The sequence below is a fragment of the Haplochromis burtoni genome, unplaced genomic scaffold (assembly GCF_018398535.1).
Source record: "Haplochromis burtoni strain Fernald_Lab_line unplaced genomic scaffold, NCSU_Asbu1 Contig_5, whole genome shotgun sequence".
Classification (NCBI taxonomy): domain Eukaryota; kingdom Metazoa; phylum Chordata; class Actinopteri; order Cichliformes; family Cichlidae; genus Haplochromis; species Haplochromis burtoni.
This window is the reverse complement of record NW_024582366.1, coordinates 2,166,273-2,189,097: the sequence shown is the minus strand read 5'-3', so window position 1 is coordinate 2,189,097 and position 22,825 is coordinate 2,166,273. Positions and strand designations below refer to the sequence as shown.

The 22,825-nt window shown below is 40.8% G+C and overlaps 1 protein-coding gene across 43 annotated transcripts in view; it reads left to right on the top strand.

Annotated features, from left to right (window-relative positions):
• Positions 1-22,825, top strand: part of adgrl2a (adhesion G protein-coupled receptor L2a) — a 93,266-nt gene that overhangs the window by 18,750 nt on the left and 51,691 nt on the right. For all 43 annotated transcript variants that reach the window (XM_042222370.1, XM_042222374.1, XM_042222371.1 and 40 more), the window contains exons 2-3: positions 987-1,171; positions 16,545-16,758. In XM_042222370.1, the coding sequence (XP_042078304.1) occupies positions 1,096-1,171; positions 16,545-16,758 (290 nt within the window). In that variant the 5' untranslated portion in view covers positions 987-1,095. The remainder of the gene's footprint in view (positions 1-986; positions 1,172-16,544; positions 16,759-22,825) is intronic.

Here is a 22,825-nt window from a genome sequence, read left to right as displayed (position 1 = left end):
TCTGGGGGTCATAAAATATCACTCAAACAGAAGTAGAGCTCCGCTTGGATACAAGTGAGATTCCAGTAGTGCATCCCCGGCCAAAAGTAGCTTCATTACTGCTACATTTTTACGTAAAATGCGTGTTGCTGATCGTTTCGTTACGTGTGCAACCTTCCTAAAAATAACCGGATGTGAAAACAGCTCCCATATGTAAGAAAACTACCTCTGAAATGGACAATAACAACAATGACAATGCAAAGCAAGCTGCACGGAAAGCTTTTTGGCTGATGCTATCCGGGCTATTATCATTAATATTTCTAGCACTAAATGTTACTGTCATTTACTTTAGCATTTCCACCACGTGGCTGTAGCGTTTTACTCCGTGTCAGGACGCGCTGCAGCTCTTACAACAGAGCTTTTACTCGGTCGGCGAGATGCTTTTGGTGTTATAAAGGTGCTACGTTTTAGCACATCAAAGTGATGTCACGTGAGACAGAGGCCCAAAAAAAAAGGGATTTTAAAGGGGTTTAAACAATGTTCAAAAGGCATAAATGTGTTCTGTGGAACAGGAACAGAAAATACAAGTTGACACAGTTTTGATAAGGTTAGCATCGCTAAAGGTCTTGAGAAGGTAGAAGGTGGACAGGGCGGGATCCGTCTTTTTGATCACGGTGCTGATCCCACTCAGCCCCCCCTCGGCTTACACACACACAACGATTCACCCCCACCCCTCCCTGCTGGGGAAATAGTTAGCATTGAGCTGCCATCAAGGGATTTCCCTTTGCAGGATTATTGAACTTCTGGGCTTATTTTAGTGGCTTGCACGGGGTTTGTGGCATTTCACAGTTGTCACATTTCTGCAGCGGGATGTATATGCAGCATCAAGTGCCTTGTGACATGAGTGTTACAGGATGAATTCCACTGTGAAATCACACAAGGACAGAGCTCGCACGTTGAATTATTATCACTGCTGAAGGGAATGTCTTTTTTTGTGTTCTCTGCAGGTTAGAGGATCAATGATGAGCATCTCTGAGACCACTTGGCTTGGACTTTTCTAATCAGAACCTGTTAGTCACAACACAAATCTGCCACACAACATCAACACCTGGCACCATGTCTTGCTCCCTGTGGAAACTACCCACTTTCTGCTGGTTTCTCATCACTCTAGCCCAAGTACACTCCACAGAGGGTAAGTAGCTCCTCTTGCTTTCGTCAAAAACATACTGCTAGTTTTTTTTTGATAGCGTCTTTTGAAAAAGTGTGTTGTTGTTTTTTTTCAGGCTCACATAAAAAACTTATTTTTTTAATGCTATTGTTTTCTACTGCATATAGCATAAGCAGTTACATTGTGGCTGAAGCCAAATCTGCTCTCTGAGTGCAGCCACTGCTTGTGTAAGTAATGCAGCTTGGAGGACAGTGGGCACAGGCGGATGGGGGATAATCTTGAGTGGTTTCATTAGTTGGTAAATTGTGATTTGTCTGAGATTTTCTGCTTGAAAGCGTCAGTTGTTCCCAGTGGCATCAGAGCTGGATCCATTTTTAAATTCCTCACTAAAATGTTCTGTCTCATGGCAGGCAGGCACACAGATTTCACACCTCAAAAAATATAAAGCTTGAATGTGTTTTAATCATACTGCATTAAGTTTTGATTAAATCACTCTCAGCTGTATCGTAATTACAAGATTTATGCGTCCAAGCCTTATCTCATAAACTGTATCCTCTACTTATTAGTGTTTAATCGCAAGACTAGAGGTGCTTTACTTTAGACGTTTGATTATTGGATTTAAAATAAAGCGAGGTTGGCATCTTTTTCGTGCAGTATAAGATGAGTCTTTACAGATTTTGCTTCACTGCTGCCAACTGTTTTAAGATCTCGCCAACTGTTCGCTATACCTGCTTTATTACTTCTTAAAAAACTTAATAATGTAGGATTACTCATTCAAGTTTTCAAGGTAATGATTTCTCAAGATTCATTTACACTGTAGCAGGTCACACTGGCACGATGTGCTTTACCATATGGTCTTCTCATGTATCACCTGGGTTCAATTTGATCTTTCATGTAAGAAATGTGAAACCGTATGGGAAACAGTCGGGGAAACGACTGCACTGTCTTTACATGCACGCACATACAAATCTATATGTTTTCCTCAAATATTGGCACTTTACTAAACCCCAATTCTGAACCTCGGGCAAAGAGCAATTACGAGACTCGTGTATATACACGTTAATCTATTTAGGAAAACCTCAGAGGTTTTCCTATCCATGTTGCGTTGCCTCTGGTGTTTACCGGGTGCTCCACAAAATTCAGTCAGCAGGGTTTGCAATAAATCTTGTCGATAGACTAATGGTTTTTTAAGACACATCTGCTGCAACAGTGCGAAGGAGTGAACTGCATGTGCTGCGTGAGTCCACTCTGGCAGAAGAGACAGACATGACGATGTGTCCAGAATCGGGGAGGAGAACGGGTTCAAAAACACATAAATAGCCCCGTTCATTAATAACATGGCATTTGTCATTCACCTTTTTCCTCTTGCTGGATAGCCTCCTCCCCGAGCCCCCCACCCACCTTCTCCTTTTTCCCATCTCAGCCCAGAAACAGTTCATTACAAACAATATCCTCAAGTAAACATGCTTCATTAAACTGCGTCTACCCCTAATATCTTTTTAATGCATTTTTATAATTGAATTAAATGGGTTAGTGCAGTGCTGTAAATAGTTTAAAGTTAGTTTTCCAGTTTTTCTTTTCTGTTGTATCTAAAGAAAGACTCATACACACAGCCAATACCGATACTGACCATCTGTCTCATGCCTTCACTTTTTCTTCATGAATATCTGTATTTGCTGGGCTCATTTCTTCCCCGTATTTTCTTTTCCCTTCACATCCTCATCTCTCAAAATTGCACCCTCCTCAGCCTATTCTGCAGCATTAATTTCCAAAATTGATTTGTTACATACGTTTCAGACAGTACTGCACAAAAGGCCACACGGGCGTCGTTACGACATAGATACTACGATCACTCACGATGATATGAGACCAGTGCTGGTTACAGTATAGACTTACCTTTTTATTTTCTGCTCTCCGTCTATAATTTAGCTTCACCTTTGTTAAAGAGACATCAGGTGAAAATAATTTAGCATAAGAACTACTCAATCCATTAAGACAGTTCTAAAGGAGAGCGACTGGGAAAAGAATTAAGAAGGAAAGACTTGACAAAAATATCTTGGCCTCTGGTGAATCAATTTTGACCTTTTGAATTCCCCCTAAATTCATGGAAGTGAAATACTGAAGTGTGGGAATGCCCTTTTAAAACAGAAAGAGCCCACAGACACCAGCAGCACCAGTTTCAGCTTATAGGTGAGCGTCAGGCTTCACACATTAATATTCACAATGCTCTACGCATGTTTTGCCTTCCACTAATTAATTATGTTTACAGTCTTTAATTTACCTTGTGAAACAGAGCGAGGGCGATCTAAACACAGTGATTAATAGCGTTCATTTCATCTGTCTACCTATGTTTCTGTCTGTCTGTGCATCAGCACAACAATCACGCTCACAGTGGTCTTCTGTAAAGTAGTGGGTTTATTTCCTTTTGTCCCATTGGCTTTCCCTGTGGATATCACCATGACAACCCACCTAAAATGAGGCGAAGGTGTAATTTACGAAGTAATAATATTTTTTTGCAAAAAAAAAAACAAAAAAAAAACCAGTCGTGATTTACCCCTGCAATACATGATTAAATTGGCTCACATATCTTTCAAAATAATTTAGTGAATTCTGGTGGGGTTGAAAGGATTTGTATGTATCAGCGACAGAATAACAATTCCCACCCAGCTCAGCCACACGCTCTCGTCGAAGTTTTCCCGATGATTGTTGGAATTACGCGGGGCCGAACCGAAGAGCAGGGATTCAGTTTTAGAAATGCGATATTAGGGTGAAAGTTGCGACACACTCGCCTGTCCCTACGCTGCTCTTCCTGCACCATTGTTGGTTTGAAATGATTATCAACACTTAATCAGGAAATTCCCTATCCTGGGAGCTTTTTGGGAAGTTTGTTTAATTTAATTGACACAGTTTCACAGTGTACGGATGTTACTGTGTGAGTGATCATGTTTTGCAGATGTATAAGCAAACATAAGAAAAACTATCTCAAGTAGGTCGTGACGACCTTATGCAACAAAAATTAAACTTCAGTTATTTTCTCTTCCATTGCACTAATATGAAAGCTGCTTGTTCAGTGGCAAAAGTGGCAAACAAGCTTGAGAATTCCCGTTTCTGTCACAGACCCTGAAACCACACTAGTTTCTCCTCGATGCTTAAAATGTTCAAAGTACTTGAGATTTCTCAAGGGCAGCAAGAAAGGGCCTGTTATTGTACCACGTGAAATGAAAAGAGAAGGGTTTTAAAAGCTGTCACACCAAAGTCTGTGGAGAGAAATAATCAAGGTGTTTTGAAAATATAAAGGCTAGAAGTAAAAGCCTGCAGCATAATGTGAACCAGGACCTGCAAGGGCAGGACCCGGCTCCTCCCAGTGCTCTGGCACCACCTATTTGACCCATTTAGCCTTTTCTTGTAACCATAAAAGCCTGTTTTATAACTTCATTAAGATGGCAGGCTGCTATCTTGTTATTTTCCACGTTGTTCTCTTTTTTGTTCTCTATTTTCTGCTCCAGTGTCTTACTGACCAGCATTAGGGCAAGAAGATAAGAAGATAACTATCTAACAGGTAAATCCAATCAGGTAAACTATAAATCCTGTTATCATAAGCCCGGTCTTTAAAGGCACACACACTGTATCTCAGACTAATCGTTAGCCGTTCATTCTGCCCAGCGCCAGGTGCCTCTTTCTTAGTTGTCTTAAAAATAAAAAGAGAACACTGTTAGATGAGTAAACCATTTTTTCCCTTTTTGAATACTCGTTTGTGTCGGTTGTGTCCGTGGAAAAAGAATAGCACCCCGCTGCGTCGCCATGCTCCAGTCCCCTGATCACTTAATTTGGCATTTAGCTATGAGCCAGCCTTTGAAAACATTGGCCCATACCTAATTTGTTAACAGAGACAAATCAGTTGTTGCATAATTACTTTCTGAAATGCTAAGTTTTCATACTTTCCAATTTGCTTATTGTTGAAGCAAAACGGTAAAGGCTAAAGGGCTGGATTTTTAAAATTCCCTTTTATCTCGTGTGTCTAAACCAACCTCTGTTGGTTTTGTCTTTCTACCTCCTGTGTGATGTCATCCTGGTTGTTTGTTGCAGACTGGTTGTTTGTGGAATCTGGCTCCCCGCGGAGCCAGGCAGGCGTGGGGCCTGTGTACGAAGGCCCACCATGCTGTCATGTCTCTTTCATCGCCAGCCAGGCTTGGCCAATAAGGAGATAAGGAGACAATGACTGGGAGAGCAAGCAGTGGCAAGGTGTAACCACAGCCCCCGGGTCTCCTCCCTGCCGAGTACTTCAAATCCTCATTAGGATTTTCAGCAAAGGAAGGAGGGATTTTCTGGATTAGGGCTTTGTCACAGCTGGCTCCAGGTTGGTGTTTGTCATGCACAAGCATGGTGAAGCGCTGACATCTTGGCACTCTCCTTTCTCCCACCCAAACACTGATATTCCCTTCACCTGGCTACTGAGGCAGTTTAAGGATGTTCCACTAACCCAAAATCTATCACTGCTAACTCGTTGCCCTTGCTAAAGGTTTTTAACAGCTTCCTAGTAGCCTGCGCTCGTGGATTTGGACTGCCGCGTCAGCATTCTTCTTAATGGCTATTTATGCGGAGATAACCTTGGAAAGCATCATTAGTTTGTTGTTTGCTGTCACCATCCATAAGTCGTGCCCAGATCTGGGGCCGCGACACAGATGCGGCAGCTCAAACAGCAGATACGATGCCGTGTCAGTCATGGCGGAGATGCTAAAGTGTCTTTCATAAAGCATTTTGCCCCCAGATTTCTCACGCAAGGTTTCTATGGTCACTTTTTCTTTCTTTCTAAACCGAAGCAAAGAGTTTCCTGTTGCAAATACGGTTACTGCTTTAATTAAGCCACGAGTGTTCCAGTCCTGTGCTACAAAACAACAAGACTGTGTTTCCTCATGTGTTGCTCAACCTCTAACATGGTCTTTAATTGGGTTTCAGGCCTGTCTGAGAGAGTGGTTCAGCATGACAGAGCCTCAGACTTAGTGTGAAACCTACCTTGTCCCATCATTCTCCAGGCTGATCTGTCTGGATAACGGGAATTCACACGGGTCCCACGAGCCCTCTGCTCGGTCGTATCTCAGGCACCCTTAGATTAGTCATTTACCCACATGTCCCTGTCTGTCTTCAGTTTTACCGTCATGCTTTGTCTCGCTTTGTTCTTGCCCTGCTAGAATCATGCGGGTATATCCCAAACAATCTACAAAACATGTTCTGATAACCTTATCAAGTCTTTTCTCTAAATCCCAAATATGGGAAAACAAATCTATCTTATCACTCTCCAGTGCAGTGGTCTATAACCAGAGACTGTTGTTCATGGAAAATTTATTGTTTTGTGCTTTTGTTGGTAGTCTCTAATGTGACCGTGGCAGATGTGAGCATCTTGGTATAAGCAGGCTTCAATTTGTCACAGATATGCCTCCGTTTTAAAAGTTGTGTCTGTGTTTGCCCTCGTGTTCCATATTTGCTACTTGCTATGCCTGAAACCCGGGTTAGCTGCAAGATTTGATGTTAAAGGTTTCGGTATATCCAGCAGATACAAAAGTGTTCAGAAAAGACCTGAACCTCCTCGCATGATGGCAGAAATAGCACAGGCTCTTAGAGCCTGTGTAGTGGACATCAAGGACTACAGACAGACCTCATGCAAGGACTACTGATGAAGTGTTGTCTGCAAGGGGAGGATGAGTCGAATGTTTTTGATTATCCGGTGTCGACAGTATTTCAAACAAGAACCAGCGTGAACACCTTGTGCCGCACAAATGAACTAGCTCAGCTGGTCAAAAGGCAAATGTCGGGTTTTTTTCTTTTGCTGTAATGATGTGGAATATTAAGGTGATTAAACTGCAGAGTTCAGGTCACATGGGTCGCAGCGTGTCCATGTTCGCTTTTCAGCTCCTTCTGCAAAATCAGAGATGGAGGAAATCCTCATAAATGGATTTAACTGTGTGCTCTTTGCCGTTTTCCTTCGTAGGGTGAATTACACGTATTTATCAGCGCGAGCAGTTTAGCTCTGCCGCACCTTCTGATTTCAACAACAAGAGCAACTAAGGCAGTGAAGTGGTCCTGAACTGCTGTTTATGAAACCATCGACTCGTTTCAACAGCTGAAATACGTAAACAGCAACAATCTGCAGGTGTTTAAAGAGGACGTAATCACATTTTCATTGTGAGGGCCACTGCCGAAAGACGCGCTCGCAGAAAAGCGCAGGTACGGTTTGAATGTCATGCAAAGGAAAACTGATTGCAGGACATGTAATGACAGCTTCTGTTAAGAGAGCGTAATATATCTAGAGCCTTATGATTTCACAGATTTTACAGTTCGCTCTCAAGAGTCACATGTAATATATCCCTGCTTGCCCTTACTGGAGTCCTGTTCTTCATTGCTGATTTAGAGCAGCTATAAATCCTGAAGAGGCTCCTGTATTTGAGGGGTGGTGAAACTACACCCATAAATATACTGAATTTAGAGCCACGACCTTTTGAAGTCAGTCTGAATGCCCTTTCATGAAGCTTTGTTAACTTACAGCTTTCCTCTCTAGTTAGTATTTGTACTTTCTTCTGTGTTTTTGTGCTTCTTGGCTACGTGACCAAATGGTGCCAAAGCAGGTTGCAGTAAATAAAGAAGCTGTTTAGTTAGAAGGAAGATGTCACGACCTGCTGGTTTAGTTGCTGGCAGGCTTCACACATGCTAGCTCAGGGCGTTTATGCGCTTGTAAAAACGCTATGACTTGACCTCGTGTGACTTTGTGAGCCAGAATGACCCCTGAGTGTGATTGCACGTCAGGGGCTTTGGCTCCTGCTTTTAAGCCCCACTCTTGGGTAAATGATGGGCGGAAGGAAAACTGTAATAAAAGACATCTTATAGAGGACTATCAAATTAAATTAGTGATATCAACTCAACCCCAACCCCCCTTGGTGCATTTTTATATTACTTACCCATGCCTCTTATTCGGTTTGTACCTTAATTTCAAGACAACCCCCTCCAAACACACCAGTACCACCACCATTATTTAAAATAGCCAGCATGCAGTAAATAAGGTTGATAACCATGAGCGACATCTGAAACTCTTAAATGAGAACTTCCTGCTGTGACATGTGTGAGGGCTGCAGACAGATGGAGGAGTGAGAATTTTGGGCATCAGACGTGATTCAGACGAGGTTATTCCAGAAGTCAAAGTTTCAAACAGACACACACATACAAATGTTGGTGCGGACCTTCTTTTTAAAGGTAAGATGATTCACTGGGGGGAAAAACACATGTAACATGGAAGGCCATCAAGGTAAGCCTTAGCCTGTGGATTATAATGAATAACGCCAAATAAATCCCTGATAAACTGAGTTAAATTCAATTTTAACTTTCTATTCAAGAATCATGAGCTGGAATCCTTGAACCAAAGGGAATCTTAAGATAAGTGTCCCATGATTTAAAAAAAGAAGAAGAAAAAAGTAAAAAAAAAATCAAATCAAACCAAACAACTGTTGCTCTGTCTTTGTCAGATAAGTACTCTGGAGTTGTGCATAACCTTGGATGAGGCCATTGTATCAGAGTAAAACGGTGTTTTGTCACATAACAATCTGCCGAACCTAGAAGGCAGCAAGTCTGCAGTCTAGTCTGAGTAAGAGCTGCATAAAGAATTCAGTTGGAGCAGTAGTCGTGTCATCAGGGCATGACTAGCGTGTTGGTCAGGGAATTTAAATGCCAGGTGGGGGTCAGTTGAAGCACTAGCTGAATAATGTGGCACAAATGCATACACATGAGGGCTGAGTCTCGGGGAAAGGAACCACTGCTGTGGCCTGCTTGAAGAAGTGCACTTTGGGAAGGCAAACATGCAGCAGATGAATCCTTCTCATTTGTGTGTACTGCCACTGCTGGTGACCCATTGGGAAATGCTTCTTTACTGAATTGAGGAGCATCAAACGCTTCATTGGAGCAGAGAAGGAAGTCTGTGCTACCCAATGCATCTCAGTCCAATTTTTACATTCTTTGTAATGGAAACTGTGAAAATGGTATCAATGTGACGAACACAAACCAATTCAAGTCTGACTGGTGTTCCGCAAAAAACTCATCGCATTTAAAAACATGCTAAATATTTTCAGTGTTCTGACAGACCTGCTGTCACTAAGATGCTTTCCTCTTGTTTGGAGGGGCTGGTAATCAGATTTTTACTTAACATTTATTGGAACTAGATAGTCTAGACAAAGCAAATATTGTGTTGCTGTGAGCCTCACGCTCACGTTCTGGGTTTGTGCACTTTTAAAAAATTCAGCTCCCTCTTTTCCTTTACACCGATACTCTTTGCTCCCACCTTTAAACGTGCTTGGTGGCTACTGGAGGTTTATTTCTGGTGTATTCAGCTGTTTGGATTCAGAGAGTTAGCAGAGTTTGAGCAAATGCCACAGAAGTCAGTGAGCCGTCATGTTAAATACTCATGATCACAGAATTATGACTGTGCCACGCAGCCCTAACAGGGACTGCCCCACATCAAGCTCTTTAGGACGACTCGTGGGATCAGGACACTGCTAATAAAACAAAGCATGCAGCATGTTCACTTTAAAGTTAAATAATAATCAGTTTACTTTGCTAAAAAAAATGAAGCTGTGTCACGATTTGGAATATTTTACCTTTTGGATCCTTGCAGTAAAGCCTCCACACTGTGCCGGGTATCACACCGTGATAACACGAGGCGAGAAGCCTTGACCTCTCTTTGATAATCTCTAAATGTATAGCGATTTAAAATTCAAGTCTGGCAGTGACCATTTGTTAGGGACCATGAAACAAAATTTACTATTTGATGGTCATCGCAGCCATTTCATTACCGGAAGATGTCCTTGCTTTTTTGTGTGTGACCTAAAAAGCACTCCTCATTTCTCTCTCCCACAAATACAAACACACACAGCAACGCACACACACTGCCTGGCCTCAGGGCCATCCGATATTAGACAGTGAGATGACACTGTGTGCTTGTGCGAGTGCAGTCAGCCGACATGTGCAGATAATGTGAAGTCAATAATGCTTTATGAAAAAATGGGATTTATGACCTTGATGAGCCCCATAGAGCTTAATTAGGCCTAAAGGTTGATTTACATACAAGTGCACATGGAACTTGATGAGGTTGTGTTTTCCTGTCGTTGTTGTGCATTTTGATTCTGTCTGGCATTAAGACTCGATGCATTTGTTCAAACTCTTACGGATCAGAAAGAAAATACAATAAATACTCGGACCCTGCTCGGGTGCTTGGTTTCCACAGGATTATATTTCCTTCCTATGCAATGATGGTATTTCTAGTGCAGACATATGTCTACAGGTGCTGGTTGGAGGGAAAAACTAAACGGGGGGTGGGGGGGAGTCTGTGACAGGTTAAAATCCTGTTTAAGGAGGCCCACCCAAACCAAAAGGATGGAAAATGGGTTTTTTTCTCACAGTACCTATTCAGAGGAAAATGACAAGATCTTTTTCAGAGTCATGTACCTATATCAAAGATGCTCCTGATAGCCCCCCTGCTGTTGCTATGGAAGTAGCAGAGATGTAAATGAACTGGAGTGAACTGGATGGTGGAGAATACAAATGAGGTTGGAATGCTCATTCTCCTGCTGCTCTTTGCCTCTTGTTCTTCTCCCAATATCTTTCTCTGATCCTGTCTCCCTCTCTATGTGCGAGTAGGTTTTAAAGACTAAATTATATTCTGCATATATATAGAATTTCAAACACCTTAATTATATACAGATGTTTTGGGCTGAATTACAGATGAAACGTCTGCATGTGTAACTGCTGTTTGCTGTTAGCTACAAAATAAGCTAAAGTTAATATGAAGGAATTCCAAAGAATGTTAATATCTGTCGAGCCCGTGCAATTCTTCTTTACAATGGCCACACAGAGTCTGCAGTCGACCATATCCTGCTGTTTGCAGGATATATGCAATATTTTCTTTCTTCTCCTCCCCTGCATGGACCTGACTTCTTAAGAATACATGCTGTTGTAAAGGATATCTCTGGATTATAGAATCAGCACTGTGGGAAGAGTTTTGACTTAAAGGTTTCTTTTCCTTCGCAGACTCGAAGGGAAAAGGGAGGGGGCTCGGGGGTGCCAGAACCTGGGGGACTCAAGCTGTGGTTCCTGTGGCTCCAAGCTAATGCTATAGGCCACACTTTCCTTTCACCCAAAATCCCCCCAGCAAGCGACCTTGTCGGCTCAGGAGTGCAGAATAATGGCTGGCCGAGCAGCGAAGCTAGCTCATTTACAAGCAGCTGTTTAGCTCTCATCAGAGCAGCGAGGAAAATCAAAGGGCTGCGTTAACGGCAGACGACAAGCATCGGGAGCGTCCCCGTCACACTTCTCATTGGCTCTCGACAGAAAAATTATCTGGTGTGACATCAAAATAATCTCGAGTCCTCTTTTGTGCTCGGAGCACAATGATGACTGAATAGACCTTTTGATCAGCCTCTGCCTAGCCCCTGGACTAACTCTGGAAAAAGTATAACTGGAGTTTCAGAGAGTCATTTTGATTTAAAAACCATTTGCTGGATGCAATATAGCTGTGATGAAAAGCAGACTACTCTCAATTATGCATTAGGGTTGGAGCAAAGAAATACTGAAAAAAAACTATTTCATAGAAAGATAGTAAGTTTGGTGTTCTGATTAAATGCAGCCGTTTTGACTGCATGTTCTTTATGTCTGTTATCCGGCTTGATGAGACTACACAGTCTCTACATGGCTGAAAAAGACCCTAATGTCTCCTCATTTCTGTGAAATAGGAAGACATTTTTGTCATTACCTCTGCTTCAATGACACTCGTATCCTAACAGATGGTCACTTTCCGATTGATTTGGCTCATCTGTGAGAAAAATGAATTAAAACATTACGGCAACGAGACGGCGCTTAATCAGCCGCCCTTACATATGGGAGGTTTCTCACAGTTCTTCAGCCTCAGCTTCTGTACGTGCTTAAAGTCATCGCAAAGGTTAGTCTGGGTAGTAAAAGCCGGAGTGGAAAGCCTTAAATAGAGGTTTGTCACTGGCTTAATAAAGTGCTATAACCCATGGAAATAGAGGTGCTATGCACCAATCAGAGTCAATTACTAGCATGTTCCAACACCATTTACAGCGTTTACAAGCACATGTCAAAAGGTTAAGTGCTCAGATTTCTTTTAAAGCAAACAGATGTTTTATAATGTTCACTTGTTGACTGGGAAATGCACGACATTTTTAAGGTTTACTGTCGAATCGCATCACATTAAAGACAGAGCCCTGACTGAATGCTTTACGGGAGGATGATGTCAGTAATCCTCGCTCTGCTCCGTGACAGCCGATGACGATGAGCCGGACTGGTCTTCTTGTGGTCGTGGTGGTGGGGCTGACGGCTGACCAGAATTTCTGATTAGAAAGTGTCAACAGGGCCACGATAAGGGCCTGGCCAATAATGTCTCTGCTCCCATCATGTTGCCATGGTGACAGGACTGAGCTTTCCATATTATATCTTTTTTTTTGTCTATGTCTTAAACTTTCACCCCCTGCTGTTTAATTAATGGCGAGAATGCTTCAAAAATTCTCCTCCTTCGTGTTTGATTGATATAAATCTATATTTTAAGAGCTTGTATACATTCGTGCACTATCTTAAAGTGAAAGCACATCAAAGCGAGTAAAACATCTCGTATTTTAAGATCTCTGAAGTGCGTGCTATCAGTGACGATGGGGCTGCCGGGCTTCTTTTATGAGCACGTGGCCGCATAACTCGGAAAAGACAGGAGAAAACGAGCACGTCTAAAAACTCTTTCCAGGCGCAGACTTGTGATGATGTTTTTCTGTCCGTGAACCATCAGCGTACACTTGGGTTGCGCCATTTTGTCTGCTCAGCAGCCTCTTTGTAGAAAGCTCCGAGGTAAAGAGGTTCCTGAAACATAATATAGCAACAAGTGCCCTCAGCTCCCCCAATTAACTGCTGAGCTCTGTCTGGATGGGTTTTTAGAACATCAGCAAGAGTGCGCAGGAAAACCAAAATAGATGGTTTACGTCGTCAATATTTTAGCATATTGATATTCTTGACATGTTTTACTGTCACCGTATGGAAAGTAAATAATTTTCATATCATGCATTCGCTGAATAGTTATGCTAATGGCCCCATGAGCAAAATAATGATTACTTTTCTGGCTCATTTGAATAATGAAATCATTTAGTTAAGTGAGACAGTAAGCATTGGATTTGTTTATGTTAGATTCAGTGTGATCATATTATTCTTGTGTAATTGCGACGTGTGATCGATGGTGTTTTGGTTCCTTCATACTATCTATATGAAAACAGACAAAGAGGATTTATTTTCAGGAGTGGCACAAAGCCTCTATTATACAGTAGAAAAGAACCTAAGAAAACATTATTTAAAGTGCACATTTTAGTCTCCCAAATGATTTTTTTGTGGGGCTGATCTTGGTCAATACTTATTTAAGTGAAACAGTGACAAATGCGTATGTGAGGAGGACAGATTTTCTGAGGATCTCATCCAAAACTGAATAAATGAAATGAAATACTTGTACAAACAGTACAACATTACTAACTTAATTGAGAAATAAGGACACCCATCTATTCCACTGACATTTGTTTACAGAACTATTGTTTGTCCCCCCATATTGATTTATCTTTGTCACCCATCTCCCCATGAACTAAAAATACCATCTGACACCAGAGAGAGGGAAAAAAATCAGCCTCAGGCCTAATCAATTGAGAGAGGCTTTTTGAGGTTGTTTACGATGCTGCTTTTGGTTCATGATGCACAAGCCCAGCTGGTGAATGAAATGAGTTTAGAGGACAGCAATTTTGTCTGAGAACCAGTAATATGAACAAGAAAATAATTTCACAGCGTGTTTTTGTAGAAGTCGTACGGTACTCTTGAGCCTACATTTATCTCGTCGTTGTTCCGGCTGCTGTTTTCCTACTTAAGCGCAGAGACTGCATCAGCTCTAAATCATAAAAAACCAGAAGATTGTAAAGGCAGAGTGATTTAAGTGTTTTAACAGTGATCCAGAAACGCAGAGCATCAGTGGGTTTGGCTGTGGATTTGGAGATCAAACTCAGAGGTCTTACACATGGCCAAAAAAAGCAGAACACTTGGCCAAGTTTACCGTCTCCCACCCAGTCACGCTGATCTGCTGCCCGGTCACCTTTATATTAAGGCAGGGTAGCAAAAATGTGTTAGCTTCAGTTATTGAAATCACATTTTAAAAAGATTTTTATTCCTCATATGCAGAAAAAAGTGAAAGCTGTCAATTCTTCATTTGATGTGACAACAGATGACAGAAAAGCAATAGATGAGTTTCCGTTACACATCCACCACTTTTGTGACTTGATTTAAGCGTAAAATTGCGATACGGGTTTGAGTGATGTTTTACATAGGCTCTTGTAGTTACTACACATCATATTTCAGTCTTTTGACAAAGCTGGAGTACATTGACACGAACTCAAGATTGGCTGTCAAGTCCTGTTCTTAACATGCTGTGTTTCAGGGGTTTTTTCTCTCAAGCCAACATCTCTGATATATTGTTTATCACCTTAAGCGTTCTTTTTGACTCGAGAGAGAAAGGGGCTGCAAAAATGAAATACAGCCGCAACCTATCATATTTGAAAGCCTTTACTTTTTCATGTCTATTGGTCACATGAGAAAGTTTGCTGTCAAAAAGTGCAAGTGGAGGAAAAAAGATCCTTCCCTGATGATTTTATGCTCCCAAACAAATAAAAGTCTTTTAGTGATAGGCCAGGGCAGCTGCCCTCATCCATACAGATATATCCTTTGTTTACCCCGAGCTCCTCACCGAGCACCTTCAGAAACAGGCCTTTCACCTGATTGGCTCACAAACGGTGGATCTGGCAATACAAGCTGACATTTATCTTACTTTGTAAAATACCACAGGAGCATTACGAGGCAAAGCAGAAAAAGCAGAATGCTAATCCCCTGCCACTGTAGCTTTGCCTTTAAATCACACTAAGATAATTGTTTTGGTAATTAATTGATGAATCATTCAGCAGGGTACAATGAACTTAGCCTTTCTTGACCAATTTACTCGGTGGCTTTAAGTAAACAGCTGCCACAATGCCATGTCACACAATGCCTCATGAAGTAATAAAGTGCTTCATAATTCCAAACAACTGCACATATGGATCGCCCGGACTTGTCCAGGAGCCAAACAAATTAGTGCATTAGAAGTGGCGGCGGCGGCGTGCTTTATTTTCTTTTGCAACTGTGAATAAAGCTCATTAAGGAAACGCGTTCTTCGGAAACAAAGCCATCAACCAAGTTGCATTAACAGCGATGTTTAAAGCACTATAAAGGTGACTGAAACTGTAGATTTTATTGAGCCGTGATTCAGAGTCTGCAGAGAAGCATCTGAAAATCATTTTTAGCTCCGCGCCAGGTTTCTTTGATATCTGACATGACATAGCTGCAGGAAGCTGCTCTCGCCAAAAAGACACGCAGTATGTAGAGCGCTATAGTTTATGCAGGTAGTTCACTTTTAGTTTAAATATGGCTTTTGGCATTGTTCGTATTCGCCGAGCCACAATATTGATTTCTTTTCTATTTTTCCTCCCCCCTCCCCCTCCCCGACACACACACACACACACACACACACACACACACACACACACTGAACACACTCACACACACTGAACACACTCACATTCATAAACCTTTTTTTCAGCCTCCCAATAGCCTTGCCTTCGATTGTCAGCACTGGAAAGTGGATTAAATTACACTCATGTTGTCATGCTTGTTGTTCTTTTTCATTTTGGATAGAAAAATGAGCATTGCAAGTAAACCGCAAGTCTCCAGTGATAGACTCTGCAGTGTCAGTCAGGCCCCGTATTGAAGTGAAACACGCGACAGCAGCAGAGAAGAAAACAGATGGTTAAAAATGTATTTATTTAATTGTTTATGGTAACGTGACATCAGCCTTTAAAGGTTGCTCTTGTGTCGGCATGCTTATGTAGATGGTCACAGGGGGAAACAAGGCTCCAGACATTTAAGCTGACAAACTAGACTTTAATGACAAATATTGATTTCTCTTTTTTTTTTTTTTTTAGTAGCAGTTAAGGCACGTGGATGACATACTAACACTATTAGCTCCCTGGTGCGGTTTAGATCTGAAATGTTCACTCGGCATACTGATGTATGTCAGAGTTGCAGTCTAGTCTGGGCTTTTACTCTTTAGATTTCTTATTTATATTGATGAAAAGTTACATCTTCTGAATAAAATAAGAGAAAGCGATGTTTGAAGATGCTTCCTTTGTGTATATCCACCTCTGATCTCTTTTGTCTCCTGCCTCCCTCTTCCGCTAAGTCGCTGTAGTTCCATGCTTCGATCCGCACTGATAGAGCTCCTTCTCCTTCTCTTCTCCCTCAGGGTTTAGTCGAGCTGCCCTGCCATTTGGCTTAGTGCGGAGAGAGCTGTCTTGTGAGGGTTACCCCATTGATTTGCGGTGTCCAGGAAGTGATGTCATTATGATCGAAAGCGCCAACTATGGCCGAACGGACGACAAGATCTGCGATGCCGACCCTTTCCAGATGGAGAACATAAACTGCTATCTTCCAGACGCCTACAAGATCATGTCACAAAGGTAACACTGCAGACACCTCCAAATAATAACAGTAATAATAATTAATAAATCTAAAGGTATTTTCCGCTGTCACAGAAGTGAAATGATTGATAAGCATGATAACATTTTCTTTGTCGTGGTCCGCTGTTGTTCATTTTGCATGGTTGCCCCTGTTGGCATCCTGTGTTGAGAACAAAAACCCTCCGTATCCCTCGGCTTTGGAGTAAAAGTCACCCAGAACAATAACAGTGTTGCTGTCAGTTGCATAAAAACAGAAAAACGGAATATGAGTGTGTAATAAGATTGCACTACTGAGACAGCCGAAACCGAGCAGAAGAGAATTAGAAATTTCATCAGAACTTGGAATTTTAAATCAATTTGGGCAAACAGCCCAGAGAGAGCAGATTAAAACAGAAACACAGCCAAAGTCACAGAGTGCAGTAACAAAGCTTCCCATCCAAACTGCTGCCCATTGTCATTTCTGCTCTCATATACATACATTTAATATCTGCATTTATGTGATAAAATAAATAAATATTTAAAAATAAATAAAAATGAAAAAAATGTACATGATAAATATTGATTATGATGAAGAGTATTTCTATAGTATAATGTGTATTACTTTTCTAAATGTTCTACTTCTACTGTCTGAATTTCCTAAACTTCCTAAATCATACTAATCTCATGTGTAAATTCCTTCTGGGAAGTTTAAGAGCAGGCTGTTAGCACGATTCAAAGATGCTCCATAGCTGATATTCGCACTCTGGTTGATAGTGTTAACTTTGGCACCCAGTATTGCTTTAGATTGGCACCAAAAAATTGTGTCAGAATTGAATAAATGCACTCAATGAAAAGTGCATGGATACAGTTATTTTTCTGCAGCTGACCTTATTGCACATGTATCTGAATTGAGCTTTCCATTCAGACCGCAAAATTTGGGGTTGACACTTTTAAGATGAAATGTACAACTCAACTCACTAAGTTTTGCATTTGTCAATTCACCACCAACTGCCAAAGTCTAATGGCATAAAGTCATGTGTTAACCATTTTGCAGTTCCAAGAACAACAGCGCTGTGGTCTGAGGGAGAGAAGTTTCTCCACTCCTGTTCATTTATCTGCAATACTAGAAGAACACGAGAACATCTGAGGGCAGTCGTTAATGTTTCTAAGGAAACGAAAGGCAACACGCACCAAAGCTGTTTTGAGCCGGGGCTTTAAAAAGTCAACGTGAAACACATAACATATGCATTTTAATGATATGCACTTTTTTCATATTGCAGGTTTGCTGAGTTGCTATAACAAACACTAACACACCAACAATACAGTGAGACGAGTTCATTACCCGTCTGACTTCAGCCTTTAGTCCAATCTGAATTTTAGGCTTTTATGAGACAACAAACACTAAAAAGATTTAATTCCAATTTTGCAGATTATTCATTATTTGCAGTGTCGCAATGCTAACACTGCAGACCAAGTCAGTAATTCCAGTTCATCTTATTATTACGTAACTCTGACCACGTTATGTCACCAGGGATAAAAGGACATTTCTCAAGGAATTTAGCTCATAAATGTATTTCTGTCCAAGAAGTCAGATAAAATGAGATGATACTACTCATTCCAGACTGTAAGCAAATGAATACAACTTTACATTGAAAAAATAAGCATGCTTTTGTGAACCTTGCACATTTTCATTTAGTTATTATTTGTATTTATAGAAAAATGTTCAGTTTCCTTCACAACGTTCTCATGGAAACAAAGGTTGCTAATGGACGGTTGAATAAATGAACACCACAATGCAAGCTTGAAACCATCTCTGTAGCTGTCATTAAATGCAAAGCTATCGACACGTTCGCTGACGCGCACACACACTTGCAAACTTGGCTCAAGCAGGATACGCTGCATACATGAGACCTAATACACGAGACCAGTTGTCACACAGGGATGCCATCGGAGCCAAAGTGCACAGGATGGAATGACATATGACTGCCACAGAGAGAGATATTGGACGGTATGAGAGCGTCAGCAACTCTGGCACGCCGCCTTGGGAAATAAAAAAAATAATGAAATAAAAAAAGTAGAGCCCTTGTATTCAGGGGGGTTATTGTCAAGTCCTATTTGATGAAGTCAGATAGCTGACTCACATTGTCTGTCCTGAAAGGCTGCAGGCTGCCTTCTCTCCGCTTGTGGCCATATGTATTACGCTGGCCTCAGCCTCGCTCGTACACAACAGTAAACTGAAGCACAAATACCGACCCAGCAGGAGGCTGACAACAAATCCCAAAAACGCTCTCTACCAGTGTCTCCAGTTCAGACACTGATGTCTGTAGGACTGGGGTTCATTCCTCACATCCTGAGAGTGCCAGAGGCTGAACTTCAGATGTTGTTTTAAATGTGTTTTTAGCACCGTGATGTCGATGCTGTAGTGTTCAAAGAGAGAGAGCGAGAACTGTCATAAAAGAGGTCTCTGCGAGGGACACAAGTTCAAAATCCACAAAACAGGTACTTTACAAGAACAACGTCTGACAAAACACATAAAGTTCTTTTGAGATCACCATGGAAATGTGAGAACAGATTAGTGAGTCATTATTTATACGAGTGGAAAGCGTGGATTGGAGTTTTTATGTAGTCAGTATCATAAAAAGCAAAAAGAGTTCACTGACATGAAAATAGATTCAAGGACAACTTGACAAATGTCCAAGACTGCATATGGGACTAATTACACATTCTTTTTCTCCTGCCCGTTTATTTACAGCAATAGACTGAAATAGGAAGCAAATGTAATGAAAGATTGCCCCTGCTGCCAAAAATAATTATCTTCAAATGGGGAAAAAAGGAACGTGGTGATTGTTTTGCCTGTTTGGAATGCAGTGTTTGTTTCATTGGCATGAGGTCTGAGCCCTCGGTTCCTCTCCGAGTCTAAACTCCGCTGTCTGGCTCCTGCTGAGGCTAGCTCAGCTGAAAACGGTCCCTTTGTTGAACACTCCCCTGCACACACACTGTATGTGGAAAAAACAGGAAAATAGTATTTCCTACTGTACAGCCTACATCAATAAAGGGATTCAAGAACCAAAAATATTTGTTGCCATAATTACTCTGGTCTACTAATTTAAGTGTGTGGGGGGAAATCACATTAGTACTCGTGTGTGGAAAACTGTGTTCACTTTTAAACATCCGAAATTGATGTGGCCCCGAAGTGTGGAGAATTGGATTGAGGCTTCACTGAGTTTGATAGATCCTGTTGGCACTCCAAGTTGTTTTTATATCTAGCTGGCATATTATATTCATGAGCACAATGATTTTATGAAAATAGCCTTAGGACTGTTGTGGCTCAATTAGAACATTCAGCTGCAAGCAATTAGTCGACTCAAGTGGGTGATAATCTGTACAGGAATTTTTCATGTGGACACCTCCCCAGCAGATGTGAAACTGCATGGCAGTACAGTTTGAAATAATTAATTCATTGGTAATAATATTCAGTGATGTGGTTTTTTTTCTTTCTTTTCAGGATTTTAGTTGTTAATGATTACATTTCCTCATCTACGCTGATGATAATGATAATGACTACAAACACATTCTCGCCACACAGATAACATCTACTAAATTAAAACTGTAATTTAGGTGCATTTGAATATTATTTTGTAGTGCGTTTACTTGTGCATGCAACAACCATCTGGTGCTTAGATGTTACTGATCTAAATCTGTCCATCAGTCTCCATCACAGTTCAAGGAATAAGAAAACATGACAGTGAAGCACCTCGACTGATCATCTTAAAAAAAAAAAGGATATACAATATGAGCAGCTTACATCTATTGATTTCTCTTTGACTAATGAGGTTCACTGTAAGTATTAGATAACAAGGTCATTGATTGCTGTAACATAACATGATTGGTGTCTGTGCATCATGGTTTGTTTTTTTTTAAAGAGCGTATCATTGATGAAAATGATCAGTGCAGATACGTCTCTAACAGAGAAGATTAAATTCATCAGCAGGATTAGGGGACAGCATGAGTTGATTATTAATTAATAATTATCGTGACAATTATTATTATTACCAGTCAACAACCGTGTATTTGAAATGTTATATTTCATAATGACATATTAAATGCAGCAGGTTTTTACAAATATAACATGTTGTAAAAACATTAACATGCAATTAGCTGCATCTTTGAAGTTGTTGTCAATGAATGTGAAGCAGTTCTGGAGAATAAATGATGCCGCTTACACTATTTATATCAATGTCAGGGGCGGCTCGCGAGGCTCTCCGAGGAGCTCCATTGTTGCCGCCTGACAGCACAGCGCCTTGTTCTTCCTCTCTGTATGTACGACGTTAGTGTTTATTTAAAGCGCAGCCGATTAAGATTTCATAAAGATCCAGATTCCGCTTGGACGTTTCACAGGGATGTTCAAAAGTTCATGAGGCATGAAACTGCTCTCCACTCGAAAAATTAAGGGTAGGAACAGTCACCTCATTAGGCTAACAACTGCTAATACCAGTGTTGAATTACATGAAATGTAAGTAGAGAAATAGATTTGCCAACACACGTGTCACATCATGTTAGACGGGTGGGGCAGCACGCTGGTTTCCCACGTATGAAGTCTGGAGTATGTATTGGAGAATCTGGGCAATGCAGCAAGTGAGGCCTACTACTGTTGATATTAATAGTACTAAAGTACACATGATATGCACTTAGATTCACCACAGTTTTTAAATTGATATATTTTCTTACAGTTTGGAAATGTTTCCAGTTTTTCAGATAAATTTGATCATTAACACAATAACACTTCTGTAAAAAACAAAAAAACAATTAACACAGAAACACTGAACTACTCTCTATGAGGAATTTTAAGCAGTCAGGAAAGCTCCGAAGTATTAAACAGTTATGACCTGCGCACACATTAAAAACAGCCACACTAGCGGTCTGTGAAGTTATCATCAAGGTGGTGGATCGTAACTATGGCTAATATTAAAATGATAACATTAGTGTTGGGAGTGGGTAGCAAATTATATCAGTATGACGGGATGACACAATTATTTGTGTGTAAAAAGTACAATAATCCTTCTGAAGGTTGGAGCTGAAAAAAGTCTATTAAAACTAGACAGAAACAGAAGCAGCCTACCGACTGCATTCGATCAATAACAGAAGTCACCAGAAGCCCAACGCTACCTCAGAAAATCTAAAAATGTTGAAGTTTTTTTTGTGATTTTACTCTGCAAACAAAATCTTAAAGTATTGGTCACACAGTCATACTTCCAGTTATATTAACTGGATTTTTTTTTTTTTTTTTTTTTGCACGATGTCAGAGAACTTAAAAACAGTTTTGTCACAGAAATATTCTTTTATATTGTTTGTAATTTATATATATATATATAAAAATGATCCCCTGTTATATTAAAAATGTATTATTTTCTTGGGTATCAGTTTAAAATTCAACGACAAAAGAAGCATCAGCTTTTCCTTTTTAGTAAAGCTTTGAGTTCCCATCTCTTCTTTACAAAACTGATCAAGCCTGAGAATGAACACAGTTAAATTCCTTTCATTTACTAGAAGTCAGAGCTGCACTGAGAGCTCATATTTGGCCAAAGGAGAACATTCATATTGTTGTTTCTCAAGCTTTCCTGAATTGTTGTCTTTGTACTTGGGTGTTCTAGCTTCGCGTCGTGTCATCTTGTAAAGGTCACATTTTGACCAGCAGAATGTCACCGTAGTATTTCTATTGACTTGAGTGGCATGGCGATATACCTTTTCTGGTTTAAAAATCAATAGATGGATGGATGTGAGTCAGACAGCCTTCCCCCTGACTCTTTAAGAGCCTGGAATCTCCCGGGTGAGCTCCATAAATATGGCACAAGCATATGACAGTAATTATAAGTTTCTGGGATGTCTCACCCGGATATTGGGCTGGATTGTGAGTTGAAAGCGATGCTAATGGTTAAATTCTAACAACCTATTTCCTGCAGCATTATTGGGCCACCCCCTTATAAACTGGTCTATATATACTGATACTGGAGCTGGTTATACTTATAAAGACTATACTGTACACACGTGTGTGTGTGTGTGTGTGTGTGTGTGTGTGTGTGTGTGTGTG